Genomic DNA, 14,572 nt, shown 5'->3' with positions numbered 1-14,572 from the left:
TGGCGCGAAAGCTATGGCTGCGCCGGGATGGACAGTGACTAATTCAGCCCCTGTGCTGAGTCAACCGTTGAGTTTATGGGACCCTCCCCTGATTTCTACCAGGGGGAGTGACTTTCAATTATGGCCTGTGGGGATGCACCCACTGGGCCCAGGGACTGATATCCAGACGGCGCCACTACAAAAAGTAGTTCCGGCCGTGGAGGTGATTTGCAAGCAAAGGTACCTTGTGCAAAAAGCTGCTGCAAGGAGAAGGCGGGAACTAGCCGCGGGAAAGGACTCCAGCTCTGGGGAGGAAATTGGCGCGAAAACGCAGACCGCGCCCACCAGGACTGAGAGAGGTGCGGCCTTAATTAAGGGGCATGATATTCCCCTGTGGGACCCGCCCATTATTGCAACCCCTGGGGGCGGGTTCCAACTCTGTCAGAGAAGGGAGGAGCCGAAGCAGGGAGTGGCGGATCCAGCAACTTCCACCAGTCAGTTGCGAGGAACCACAGAGAAGGAGAGACCTGTACAGGAAGTGACTCCTGTACAAAGAATGGCCTGCTCCTCCACTGTGGGCACTATGGTCTCCACCCAGCCCTACTCAGTGCCCGGCGGGGTGCTGGTGGTGAGGGTGGCCAATACTGAGACGGTGGTCGGGCTCTGCCTACAATGCGGGCTGCCCGGAGGTACTGTGAATACGATGGCACGTTGCCCTCATTGCGGGACTTTGTATCTGTGGCCTATGCCCACATTCGTCCCAATACAGCCTGCTGACCCCCTGGTGGATGTGACACGGCGCTCTGCTGAGTCCCCGGGCGCGCTGTGGATCAACCGCGCGAGTCCCGGAGACAGGGGACTGGAGCCGGTCAAGTCGGCTGGGTCACTGGCCATTGAGGCGGCTGGATTAAACCCCGCGACAGGGGCAAAGAGACTTTCACCCCGCCCCGCGACCCCTAGGTCGGGGCGAGGGGACTACTCTGATGAGGACCTTCGTGAGCTGGCGGTAGCAAAAGCGGAGCTGAAAAGGCATACCGGGAGAACGACACCCCGTGGGGTGAGTGGCAGGACGTCCCCCGCAGATCGGCGATCCGACCGACGGAGTCCCGCCATTCCAGGACCTGGCGGAGATGGGAGAGAGACGCCTACACCCCTGCGGACGGGTAAGCCAAAAAGCCCTATCTCTTACCTGGTCACAACAGACGGCGAAGCGCTGGAAGGGCCGCGCCAGGCCCAACGCGCACGTGGAGGAACGGCATCACTTCCGGTGGCGACGGCGGAGCAACCGGATGTCGTCGTGGAAGAAGAGATCCCGCATGGGGGTCCAACGCGAGATGGCGACGCTTCCGGTTCCGGGGAGGACGTCACTTCCGGTGGCGACGGCGGAACCCAGGAAGGGGAAGCAGCGACGCTTCGGCGATTGGGGGAAGGTCCCCGACCGCTCGTATTGCCCAGAAAATGGAGAGACGATCTCAGGACTGAGGAGGGTGAGACATCATCCTTGAACCAGTCTACGGACAGCCAGGAGCGGGTCGTAACCCCGTGGGGTCCCGTCCCATGCCCCTATGCCCAAACCCCCGCCATAGTTAATACCCCTATCCCCATCACACGGTCACCGGGTTCACCGCCTAGCCTGGAGTACGTGGACAATTCACCGGGGGGCGAGGGAAGACGGACTGGGGAAAGGCAGCGCAGTGGCGCTACGGAGGGCGATTCACGGGGAGGGGGAGAATTGAGGGTAGCAGATACAGCACCCCAACCGGCAGTAAAGGCTCCGGGGTCCTCGAGGTGGTTCAACTCGCGATCCACAAGGTCGTCAGGGGTATTTTCATTTGATGACGACAGGGAACCAGGACCTAACCCATTTAAGGAGACCCGGTGGTGGGCCCCGTTATTTGAAGGGTACTCCGCGTGGATGGACCGTACTCGGTTCCTCATCCGGCGGGAGGACGTGGTAGATTTCTGGTGGAAAGAGGGAGAGTTTACATCCGAGCAGAGGGACAGGGAACTACAGAAGAGGTGGTTCCAGCTGGAGCGTAGAGACATAGCGCCCATGGGTCCCGACACACTGTCAGATCCAGTCGATCCTGATGAGCCCCTATCATGGGTGTTACCTGGGAGGGCAGGTAATGCTGATCTGACCAGGGTCAGTAGGGCGGAGAGGGCTATAATAGTCAAATATAAAAAATCCCATGGGTTGGAGTATCCCTATGTTCCGGAGCCCCTGATGGATGAAATTGAGGACAATAGGGAAACGTGGCTCCAAGAAACTATAGAGCTGTATTTAGCCAATAGGGGGAGTGACATTGTAGGTAAGAAGGCGGAAGAAAGGATAGACACCCTGATGCGAGTGTGGAGCATAGGGAGAAATGTTCACAAACATAGGGTGACCTATGTGCCAGAGAAAGGATCACCTAGGCATTATTATGTTACGGTCCTGGATATGGGTAACCGGGAAGTGAGGAAACCTGACCCAGATCACTATTATTAAGGGGGTACTGAGACATTACGCGGGTTCGTGGCTGCTGGTCGGGGCGGGCTTGGCGGATGACTGTATTCATGTGTACTGTATTATGAGGAAATTTGTGTGATGTTAATTATGTTTTCCGTTACAGTGCTTCCTGGAAAGATAAAGAAAAACCTGGCGCCAAATAGTCAGTGGAATGTCCTGTACTCCTCAAGGGATCCGCACACTTGCTCGACAGACCATGCAAAGAAAAGAACACAAACAAACAAAAATCATAGCGCAACACTGTAGGGTAAGCAGTACTGCACTAATACACACAAACAGTTAAGAATCCTAGCGATTATTAAAATAATTATTTATTAAAAAGAACTATGCCAAGACCGACAATGGCAAATACAAGGAACCGCAGGTCATCCGGAGCACAAAAATTGGAGCCCTACTTACATACAGCAAGGTTTAAGCTCGCATGGTAGGAACAAGTCCTAGGTAGAGATGATCTCCCTGGCAGGTGATGCCTCTGCTCCACTGCGGCTCAGACACCAGTCAGTCCTTACGATGGTAACCGGAACAGCTCCGGCCGTGGGGGCTGGTGTGCGGGGTCCACAGCTCTGCACCGCGTGTAGACACACGCCTCACTTCCTCCTACGGAGCAACAGGAAGTCTCTGCGCGCCCGCGCGCGATAGTGCCCGTTGCCTTAAAGGAACAGCTGGCAGGCTGAAGGGAAAGTTGGGCTCCAAGGCCAAATGTCCTTAAACGTCCAAAGTCAGTCAAATAGTGGCTGTGCCACTAGCCCTACGCGTTTCGTAGATGTCACTCTACTTCCTCAGGGGCTGAAAACAATGATACTTGGTGACACATAGATATACCCTAGCCAATTAAAATTAATTGATCGTTTATAATTAAAACAGCCTGTATGTCATTAGTACCAAATCACTACATGGACTCTTAGACATACATGACATCAAACACATAAAAAACACATAAAAAACACATAGAAACAACAGTACCAGCATATGTCAAAACATGTATATACCCTAATGTCATATGCATATTAAGTAAACCTACAGAGGTATGAAAATATTCAAACTCTCCCCTTGGGTATAGTTAATTGCTACACAAACTCCTTTTGCTTTTAATTTAACAGGTTCTGCACTAGTCACTGACACAAAAGTTAACTCTCTCCTCACTTTTATCACTAGACCAATCTATTTCCCTAGAAAAGAACCCAATTCAAAATCTATGTTAAGACCATTGGGGGACAGGGTCTTCAGTTCAAAGATCCAAAAGGCCTCACGTCTGTTTATATGTTTAATAGTGTCCCCACCTCTCCAATCTGGAGTGCATAACTCAATGGGTTGACAGACCAGGCCCTTTGGGTCTCTGCCGTGATGCAACAGAAAATGGTGGGACACACTGTGCGTTGTTAGACCTTTCTTTATATTATAGACGTGTTCATAAATACGTCTTTGAAAGGTTCTACCAGTGCGTCCCACATATTGCAAGCCGCATGGGCATTGCAATACATAAATTACAAATTGCGATTTACATTTTGTACACACAATTGTGATGTGCGACATAATCTTGTATATTTTATCAGTAACATTAGATCTAAACTCAATGTTACACCTACTGTATTTACATGCTATGCACTTTTTGCATGGTTTGAACCCATTAGGACCCTTGGTGGTTATCATTTTATCCTTCCCTTGATGTAACGGACAACTGGGTGCCAATTTATTTTTGAAATTATTTGCTTTTTTAAAAATAATGGAAGGTCTCGGAGTTAGTACCTGTGAAAGTGTAGCGTCCTGTAGCAAAATTGGCCAGTGCTTGGCAAAGATGTTTCTTATTCTTGGGGCCATAGCGTTATACTGGGTAATGAAAGAGATGTTATTCCTTCCTTGATCTAACCCTTTCTCTTTATATTGAAGGAGCTTATTCCTGTCCATATCTTGGACCAGGGATATTGTGCTCTCAAGTTCTTCAATAGGGTAATTCCTTTCAAGAAATTTTTCTTTAAGTTCATCCGCCTGTACCGCAAATGATTCCAAATTTGAGCAATTACGCCTCAGCCGGATGAACTGCCCTTTGGGGATGTTCTTAATCCATTGCGGATTATGGTGACTGTTGGCCATGACATAATTGTTGGCCTGTACGGGTTTAAAATATGTTTGTGTGTGTATTTGATCATCAGTGATGTTGATATTGAGATCTAAGAAATTTATAGTGTTCCTATCATACTGGCAAACAAATCTCAAATTTCTTTCGTTCGCATTAAGGTATAAAATAAATTCGTCTAATAACTCCAAATCCCCATCCCAAATGAAAATAACGTCATCAATGTAGCGCCGCCAGAGCACGAGGTTGGCACCAAATGGGCAATTATTCCAAATAACCTCCTTCTCCCATTGCCCCATAAAGATGTTCGCATAACTTGGTGCAAACCTCGTGCCCATAGCGGTGCCACATATCTGCAAATAATACTGTAAATTAAAACAAAAATAATTGTGGGTAAGTATAAACCTAATCCCATCCATCAGAAAGGCCTTAAGTGCTGTGGACATAGTGCTATCCTCTTGAAAGGCTGCTTTTATAGCCTCACATCCCAAATGGTGGTCTATAATGGTATAGAGGGATGTGACATCTCCTGTTACCCATACATAGCTGGATTTCCAATCAATCTCACGCAGGACATGCAAAACTTGTGTGGTGTCTTTTAAATGTGATTTTAATTTGACTACAAGTGGCTGTAAATAATAATCAATAAATTGTGATAAATTTGATGTGAGTGATTGAATTCCAGAAATAATAGGTCGACCTGGCGGGTGGTGGAGGTCCTTGTGAATTTTGGGAATAAAATAAAACATTGGTATTCGTGGGTGCAAATTATTTAAAAAGTCATATTCATCCTGCGTGATAGCTTGACTGGTCAAACCTCTATTTAAAAGGGCAACAAGCTCTGAATGATAGATGTCCGTAGGGTCATTGTCAAGGGGGAGGTAAGTGGCAGTGTCACCAAGCAATCTTGATGATTCTTGGACGTAGTAGGTACTGTCCATCACTACCACTCCCCCCCCCTTGTCAGCTGGTTTGATTACAATCGACTCGTTGCTGGCTAGTGATTTTACTGCCAGCTTTTCTTCCAGATTGAGGTTATCTTTTTTAATCTTGAAAGTGCGACTCGACTGTTCCAAATCTCTGGAAACCATTTCAACAAACGTGTTGACAAAATGACCCTGGACAAACTTGGGGTTGAAAGTGGATTGTTTCCTAAAGGGAGCAGTGCTGCATATATTGCTCATACTCCCTAATTCAATCTGGTTACTGATGGCATCTTTAGCAAAATATTTCTTTAGAGCTAGTTTTCTAGCAAATTTTTGCACATCAATAAACAGATTGAAGCTGTTGGGCCCACACACAGGTGCGAATGTGAGTCCCTTGCCCAAGACTATCTTTTCAGTATCATTCAGAGGATACTTGCTTATGTTAAAAATATTTTTACAGCTATCTCTGTTACCAGATTTTAAGTTACTTCTTTTGTTCCTACCTCCTCTTCTCCCTCTGACTCGTTTTTTCTTTTTTTGTGAGTATGAAGCAGAGAATCTAAAGGGGGTTTTGTAACTTTGGTGACCTTTACTTCCGGAAATATATGCTCCCTCTCCTTCCTCCACTCTAAAAAAGAGAAAGCTTGCTTACTGCTTTGGGGGGGGAGATGCTGATATATGCTTTCTTCTGCCTCTACCACAGTCTCATCCATGGATAAAATTTCAAATTGATTGTGAGTAGGGATAGGTGCCTGTTATTATTTTAATAATCGCTAGGATTCTTAACTGTTTGTGTGTATTAGTGCAGTACTGCTTACCCTACAGTGTTGCGCTATGATTATTGTTTGTTTGTGTTCTTTTCTTTGCATGGTCTGTCGAGCAAGTGTGCGGATCCCTTGAGGAGTACAGGACATTCCACTGACTATTTGGCGCCAGGTTTTTCTTTATTTTGGTTTATTCTGTAAGTACTGGCAGTATCACCGGGCAGCCATCCTTTATTATAAGTTTTTTAATATCACACTGTGTATTACACTTTAGCGCTAGTTCACATTTTTTTTCTTCACCGCTTCCTGGAAAGAGGTATACAAAGTTAGGTCCCAGCGAGGACGATGGGATTCACCAGGGGGAGAATGTAGCGGTCATGTAAAATGCCTACAGTCATCTCTCCTGCTGGCAGTAAGGCCTGGTAAGTGTGGGCATGCCAGCAGTAATCATGGAGGTTTTCCCTCACACCCTGGTGGGGTGCTCTGTGTATGGCTGGGACTGGTCACATGCTCTGACTCCATGGTTAGTGATGTCAGAGATGTGTCAGCCTCAGAAGCTTACATAAGGCACAGCACTGTGTTCTAAAGTTTGTTGTTAGTTGTTCTGCTGAGAAAGGAGTTCCAGCTCTTGTCAGAGCTGAGGAAGGAGTTCAAGTTCTATCAGAGTGTCAGTTATGTTATAGTAACTCCATGGGAGGCTGTGTCCAGGGACCTGGCACAGGACAGTGATTCCTGCGGGAATAGTGAATCCCTGATCTAGGTGATATACCTATCAAAAGGGAGCACTGGCGAGATGAGCGGCTGAAGATACTCCTTGTGGAGGGCAGTTGCCCTGCCGTGTCAATAAAGATGAGTTCAGCCAGAAACCCTCTCGTGTATCTATCTGGAATGAGTGTACAGAGAGGAGCACCACGGAGGAGTTCCTCGCCAGGATCATCCCCTTGCGGACGCAGGGACCCTGGTGAGGTGGAGGCGCTGCACTGGAACTAGGTGAGACTCAGCACACTACCTCAGCTGCCTGTCTGACGGGTCCTCCCCACACACCATCATGCGGGAGACTCAGGAGTCCTGTAGCCAGCAGGTGCACCATCAGGCATATTCACACTGTAATGGGGTCCGGTTAGACCACAGGGGCCAATGTGAGATTGGGTGGGTCAGGCCGGGCCAGAAATACCGTTACATAAATAAGGATGAAAATTTAGTATATAAAAAATATATAATAAAATGAAAATAAAAATATAAAAGTTCATACAAATGAAATCCAAACTCAAAAGGAAGTATGACACTGGAGTCTGTATGCCACAAACAAAGCTCGGGCCCGGAGGTGTGTCTACATATGTGTGCTATACTGAAATCAAATAAAAATAAGTTATGTGTACTATATACTCTATACTATATACCTATTTGTATCTATTCTATATAGTGACTGCCAGGCCCTAATTGGCCGTTTTACGTGAATATCTAAATAATATATATAAAAGTGCTTATTAAGTGTTGTGCTGTGTATATGTAAAGGTAAATTCCTTATACCATCTATTAGACCCAGTGTCCCTATTTTAAAGTGTCAATTTTATAAATCAACATTAATGTGCAATGAATGGATCATCCATCTGTCAGACGGAGGGGAGGAGGGTAGGGACTGGGAAGGGAAGGTACGGAATAGGAGGGGGGGGGGAAAGGAAGGGGGATGGGAATAGGAATAGGGGGACCTCTGGAGGAGATCCAAACGGGATGGACTGAGAAGCAGAGGAGGAGAACAGGAAGAGGCATCCGAGGAATATCTAAACTAAAGTACTAACGTCTAAACATTCGTTTAGTCCCCCAGGACTGAGAGTGCCCAATTGGTGAATCCAATAGGATTCCCGCCTGCAGAGCGTCTTGAACCGGTCGCCTCCCAGAACACAGGAAGAAATGGTCTCTATTCCCATAATTTGCATGGTCTTGGGATTTTGTTGATGAAATAATTTAAAGTGTCGAGGGACACTATGATTATTAAGACCCTTAATAACAGGAGAAATGTTATTAAGGGTCTTAATAATCATAGTGTCCCTCGACACTTTAAATTATTTCATCAACAAAATCCCAAGACCATGTTTAGACGTTAGTACTTTAGTTTAGATATTCCTCGGATGCCTCTTCCTGTTCTCCTCCTCTGCTTCTCAGTCCATCCCCTGTTTGGATCTCCTCCAGAGGTCCCCCTATTCCTATTCCCATCCCCCCCCCCCCTCCTATTCCGTACCTTCCCTTCCCAGTCCCTACCCTCCTCCCCTCCGTCTGACAGATGGATGATCCATTCATTGCACATTAATGTTGATTTATAAAATTGACACTTTAAAATAGGGACACTGGGTCTAATAGATGGTATAAGGAATTTACCTTTACATATACACAGCACAACACTTAATAAGCACTTTTATATATATTATTTAGATATTCACGTAAAACGGCCAATTAGGGCCTGGCAGTCACTATATAGAATAGATACAAATAGGTATATAGTATAGAGTATATAGTACACATAACTTATTTTTATTTGATTTCAGTATAGCACACATATGTAGACACACCTCCGGGCCCGAGCTTTGTTTGTGGCATACAGACTCCAGTGTCATACTTCCTTTTGAGTTTGGATTTCATTTGTATGAACTTTTATATTTTTATTTTCATTTTATTATATATTTTTTATATACTAAATTTTCATCCTTATTTAATTTATAATTAAAATTATTTTGTCATTAGTCCAATCATATGGGATCATAAGAATTGACAATTTATTTATGCACGCATCAGGGTGCAATATTTAATGTTATTCAATTGTGGTTGTATATATATATATATATATAATTTTAATGTCATATGATCTCCTTTTCTATCATCAATATCTAAGTATTATACTCCAAACTGGCCTATGTGTGATCATCCCTCTATCTATAGGTGGGATCTAGATATGCAATATCATTGCATTATGTTGATGTAATGCAATGTATCCCATAGTTAATACTGATGGGGTTTGATCCACATACAAGATTCGTATTTTCAATTTTGGTTTGAACCCTAGAGAATAATGTTGTTTTATATTGTTGTTTTATAATTGGTTATTGAGGACTATTTTTATATTTAATATATGTTTAACTGTGTGTTAATTGTATATGTATATTTAGTAATATGATAGACATTGAATGTATAGGTTAATTTTATCATCTCCAATTCTTTCAGGGTAAATATCTGCATTTTATGTAATTATGTATGTTATAGTGCTGGTAGCACGGTTAATGATAGCAGCTGAGTAGAGGCGGTTATTCAACAATTACCTTCATTGGAGTGTGTATAAAATACCGGACCTCTCCCCCCCTCACGTCATCCCTTTGAAAAAGTTAGCCGAGACTGACGAAACGCGTCAGGGAGCGTCGTGACGTCAGACGCACTGACATTCAAGTCTACATTCAGCGCAGGAGCGGATTGATCCTAGCGCTAGTGCTGCAGGCACTATACACACGGAACTTTTGTCTGGGACTATTCACAGCACACCAGCCCTGGTAAACTGCTGGTACGCTGCATATTTGCCAAACGGAGCCTGGGAATGCCCCCAAAGTCTGCAATTTGACCGGATGACCTACATCAGTCCTGGAATCTGCTGAGACGCTGCTCCTTCACCAACGGAGCCTGGGACTGCCCCAAGAGCTTGCAGTTAGACCGGATGGTGGTGATTATTATCACATATGCTTGATTTTACTGTACTTCTTGTAAGTGCGTTTTTTACCCCTCCCTCCCCCCTCCCCCTCATTAAATATACTTTTATATGCTATGGGCGTGCGCTCTCTCCTCTCTTTTTCTTTTTTATATATATATATATATATATATATATATATATATATACCGGCATACCCCGGTTTAAGGACACTCACTTTAAGTACACTCGCGAGTAAGTACATATTGCCCAATACGCAAACGGCAGCTCGCGCATTGCCCTGTCAGCACGTCCTGAACAGCAACACCGGCTCCCTACCTGTACCGAAGCTGTGCGCAAGCGAGGAGACTATAGAGCCTGTTACAAATGCGTGATTTACATCAGTTATGCACGTATATTATGATTGCAGTACAGTACATGCATCGATAAGTGGAAAAAAGGTAGTGTTTCACTTTAAGTACATTTTCGCTTTACATACCTGCTCCGGTCCCATTGCTATATATATATATATATATATATATATATATATATATATATATATATTTATTATTATTAACAATAATAATTATTTTTCATTCTTCAAGAAGCAGCCTTAAACTCCAGGATTCTTTATTCATTTTTCAGTTTTTGCATTATTGTACCTTTTGTCATTTGATATTGTTATACCGTATATCCTACTACTAAGGGCACATATTTAATGATTATTATATCACATCTACTGTACCACCTTTTTATAGCGGGGATTATATAATATACAGTAGTTTTTTTTTTTTTTTTTTTACATTTATGTAAATACATTTATGACCTTTCTTACAGGGTTTCTGTGAAGAAGTATGACAAGCGGGGTAAACTCCTCTGCAATAAGCGAGACCTCTGTGACTGCCTGGTGGAAGATTGCCAAGGATGTTTCTATCCGTGCCCCAAGTGCAACTCCACCAAGTGTGGCCCTGAATGTCGCTGCAACAGAAAGTGGGTCTACGACAGAATCCAAACCGAGGCTGGTGTTGTCATCAGCAAGCTACCTTTTAAAGTTCCTGGTTAATGCCATTAAAATGATGTAATTAGCTTTTGGGCAGGTTGTGTGAAGTCCATAATCCATTAGTTCCAGACCGAAGAGAGGGAATAGATTTAGGATAACTCAGGGAGCTGTATATGGCAGCTGAGTTGCCCAGCCCTGCACTCATTAACTCCTTCACTGCCAACAGGTATGCCAGGTATCGCAGAGCAAGGTGTTGCAGCATGATAGATAAGGGGCTAAAAGTGGTTCAAGGGCAAATATTACACAAGTTATAAATGCCTATCACAACAAATTGATTGAAGCCCATAAACAGCAACACAAGTTTGACTGCAGTGTTGTATGCTAACCCCGGTACTCTTGATAACTTTAATCTCATTTGCCTCTATTTAATGTGCTGTGAAAGCCATCTCTTCCTGCTCGAGACAGCTCAAGCGCCATTCACATGAATAAAGCTCCAACCTTTGTGTAGGATATTAAATTGGGACCATTAACTATAACATCTAAAAGGAAACCATACTTAAAGCAGAACTGCATCCTACCAGACCCTTCTTATTGCTCCCAGGATGTGGACCTTGTTTCCTCCAGTTCCTGAGACCCTTACCAGTAAAGGTACCGCTGGTTCTTCATGGGTTTCAAATCGCCTGCGTCACGTGGGCCAATAGGAAGCCATTGGACCGTGTGACACAGGAGATTTAAACAGCTATTTGTTTTGCCAAGACTTGGCACAGACACTGGTATGTATCTCGGGAACGAGGGGGGCCTCCCTGGCTGCCGTGCTCTAAAGAGGAGGGGGGAGGTATGAGCAGAGAGAACTGCCTGTTTAAGATCTATAGCCCAGCTCCATAGAGGTCTGTTAATAACTTAAAGAGGTGTTAAATTAGCGCCTCCTTAAGTGTCAATATGTATCTTTTAAAGCTCACTCAGGTTAAATCTCATTTTCGTCCCGGAAAGGGCATTGCATTAAGTATAAAGGGCGTTAGTGCTAAGGATATGTGAAAGAGGCGTTCGCCTTAACCACTCATATCCACAGAGGTGTTACAGGTAACACAGAGTCCTCTTTTACCACAGTCCTTCTATACCTCTCCAAACACAACATTATACAATACGTGGAGATATACCTGTGAACAAAAAGGAACACATCCGAGATGCCTGTGAAAAATGCAAATGTTAATTATTGCAATACACTGCGTATCCAAATTAGAATATATTACAATACATCCCTCAATATGTGAGGTGTTCAGTTTTGTGCACAGATATCTCTACACGTGTTTTATAAAGGTGTGATTTGGTCCCTATCCCAACCTCTGTCGATCTAGGATTGTGTGTCTTATTTGCCCTTACCAGGTAAATTCTTTGCAGGAAAAAAATAAAAAGAAAAAAATACAGTATATGTATCATGCCATATAAATATGCAAATCACTGAGCCAAAGAACGTCACAAAGCCAGTCATACAACCGAATAACGTATTTTTTTTTTAACGTTATTTATTTTTTACATTGCACATAGAAAATGTATATATTTTTTATATACGTGTTTTTTTTTTTTGTTCATATGTTATATATTGTGGCTTTGTTGAAGTTGTATTGAACAAATAGCTGATGAAGCTAATTCCCCCTCCCCCTCCTTAAGCTGTACAATAGTTGTACAAACGTAACCTTTGCCGCTAACCTTCAGTTTCATTATTCATGTCACTACCCCTTTTCCCCTACAAAGAAGTCAGCAATGCTAAATTGCATTAGGTGCCAATTCTGATGTCCATCTTGTGTCTCAGGCTGTTTGTTAACCTCTTTGTTTCCAGAAACATACTGGAAAATCGAGGCAGTGCTGGCTCCTCTGGAGAGTTATTTGTTTACAGCTGCTTTTCTACAGTAAAAATGCTGATGTTTACATTTTCCACGCTATATTTTGAAAATCCTTTTTTGTCAATGTTACTTTTCAATAAACCGTTTCACGCTCTGTAATTTTCAGCGTCTCTTTATTAAGGACGTGGCAGTATTGTATTGTATGTCTTTATTTATATAGCGCCATTAATGTACATAGCGCTTCACAGTAGTAATACATGTGGTAATCAAATAAATAACAGATAATATGGTAATCAAATAAATAACAGATAATATAAATAACAGATCATGGGAATAAGTGCTTTAGACATAAAAGTAACATTTCGGAAGAGGAGTCCCTGCCCCGAGGAGCTTACAGTCTAATTGGTAGGTAGGTAGAACGTACAGAGACAGTAGGAGGGAGTTCTGGTAAGTGCGTCTGCAGGGGGCCAAGCTTTATGTATCGTGTTCAGAATATCCACAGTGCTATTCATATGCTTCTTTAAGCAAGTGGGTCTTAAAGGTGGATAGAGAGGGTGCTAGTCGGGTACTGAGGGGAAGGGTATTCCAGAGGTGTGGGGCAGAAAGTGAGAAAGGTTTAAGGCGGGAGAGGGCTTTAGATACAAAGGGGGTAGAAAGAAGACATCCTTGAGAAGAACGCAAGAGTCTGGATGGTGCATAACGAGAAATTAGGGATGAGATGTAAGGAGGGGCAGAAGAGTGTAAAGCTTTAAAAGTGAGGAGAAGAATGGAATGTGAGATGCGGGATTTGATCGGAAGCCAGGAGAGGGATTTCATGAGGGGAGATGCTGAGACAGATCTAGGAAAGAGTAGAGTGATTCTGGCAGCAGCGTTTAGGATAGATTGTAGGGGAGACAGGTGAGAGGCAGGAAGGCCGGACAGCAGGAGGTTACAGTAATCAAGACGGGAGAGAATGAGGGCCTGAGTCAGAGTTTTAGCAGTCGAGCAACAGAGGAAAGGGCGTATCTTTGTTATATTGCGGAGGAAAAAGCGACAAGTTTTAGAAATGTTTTGAATGTGAGGGGCGAATGTGAGAGAGGAGTCGAGTGTGACCCCTAGGCAGCGTGCTTGGGCTACTGGGTGAATGATTGTAGTTCCAACAGTAATGTGGAAGGAGGTAGTAGGGCCAGGTTTGGGAGGAAGTATGAGGAGATCTGTTTTAGCCATGTTGAGTTTAAGGCGGCAGAGGGCCATCCAGGATGATATAGCAGAGAGACATTCAGAAACTTTGGTTTGTACAGCAGGTGTAAGGACAGGTGTTGAAAAGTATATTTGTGTGTCGTCGGCATAGAGGTGATAATTAAACCCAAAAGATGTTATTAGGTCACCTAGAGAGAGTGTATACAGAGAAAAGAGAAGAGGTCCCAGGACAGAGCCCTGGGGTACCCCCACAGAGAGATCAATAGAGGAGGAGGAGGTGTTAGCAGAAGAGACACTGAAAGTACGATGGGAGAGGTAGGATGAGATCCAGGATAGAGCTTTGTTCCGAATACCTAGAGTATGGAGAATGTGGAGGAGAAGAGGGTGGTCCACTGTGTCAAATGCTGCAGAGAGGTCGAGTAATATGAGCAGAGTGTAATGACCTCTGTCTTTGGCAGCATGGAGGTCGTCAGTTATTTTAGTGAGGGCTGTTTCGGTGGAGTGAGCAGAGCGGAAGCCAGATTGTAGAGGGTCTAGGAGAGAATAGGTGTTGAGAAAATGGAGCAAGCGAGAGAATACAAGACGTTCAAGGAGTTTAGAGGCAAAAGGCAGGAGGGAGACAGGTCGATA

General features: G+C 44.3%; 1 protein-coding gene across 1 annotated transcript in view; it reads left to right on the top strand.

The window, feature by feature from the left end:
* Positions 1 to 12,917, top strand: part of ARL14EPL (ARF like GTPase 14 effector protein like) — a 28,931-nt gene extending 16,014 nt beyond the window's left edge. The window contains exon 3 of the mRNA XM_075601272.1: positions 10,760 to 12,917. Within this exon, the coding sequence (XP_075457387.1) occupies positions 10,760 to 10,985 (226 nt within the window). The 3' untranslated portion in view covers positions 10,986 to 12,917. The remainder of the gene's footprint in view (positions 1 to 10,759) is intronic.
* Positions 12,918 to 14,572: the final 1,655 nt, after the last annotated feature.

Source organism: Ascaphus truei, chromosome 1, assembly GCF_040206685.1.
Source record: "Ascaphus truei isolate aAscTru1 chromosome 1, aAscTru1.hap1, whole genome shotgun sequence".
Lineage (NCBI taxonomy): Eukaryota > Metazoa > Chordata > Amphibia > Anura > Ascaphidae > Ascaphus > Ascaphus truei.
The sequence above is the reverse complement of the archived record's forward strand: the minus strand, read 5'-3'. Positions and strand labels throughout refer to the sequence as shown.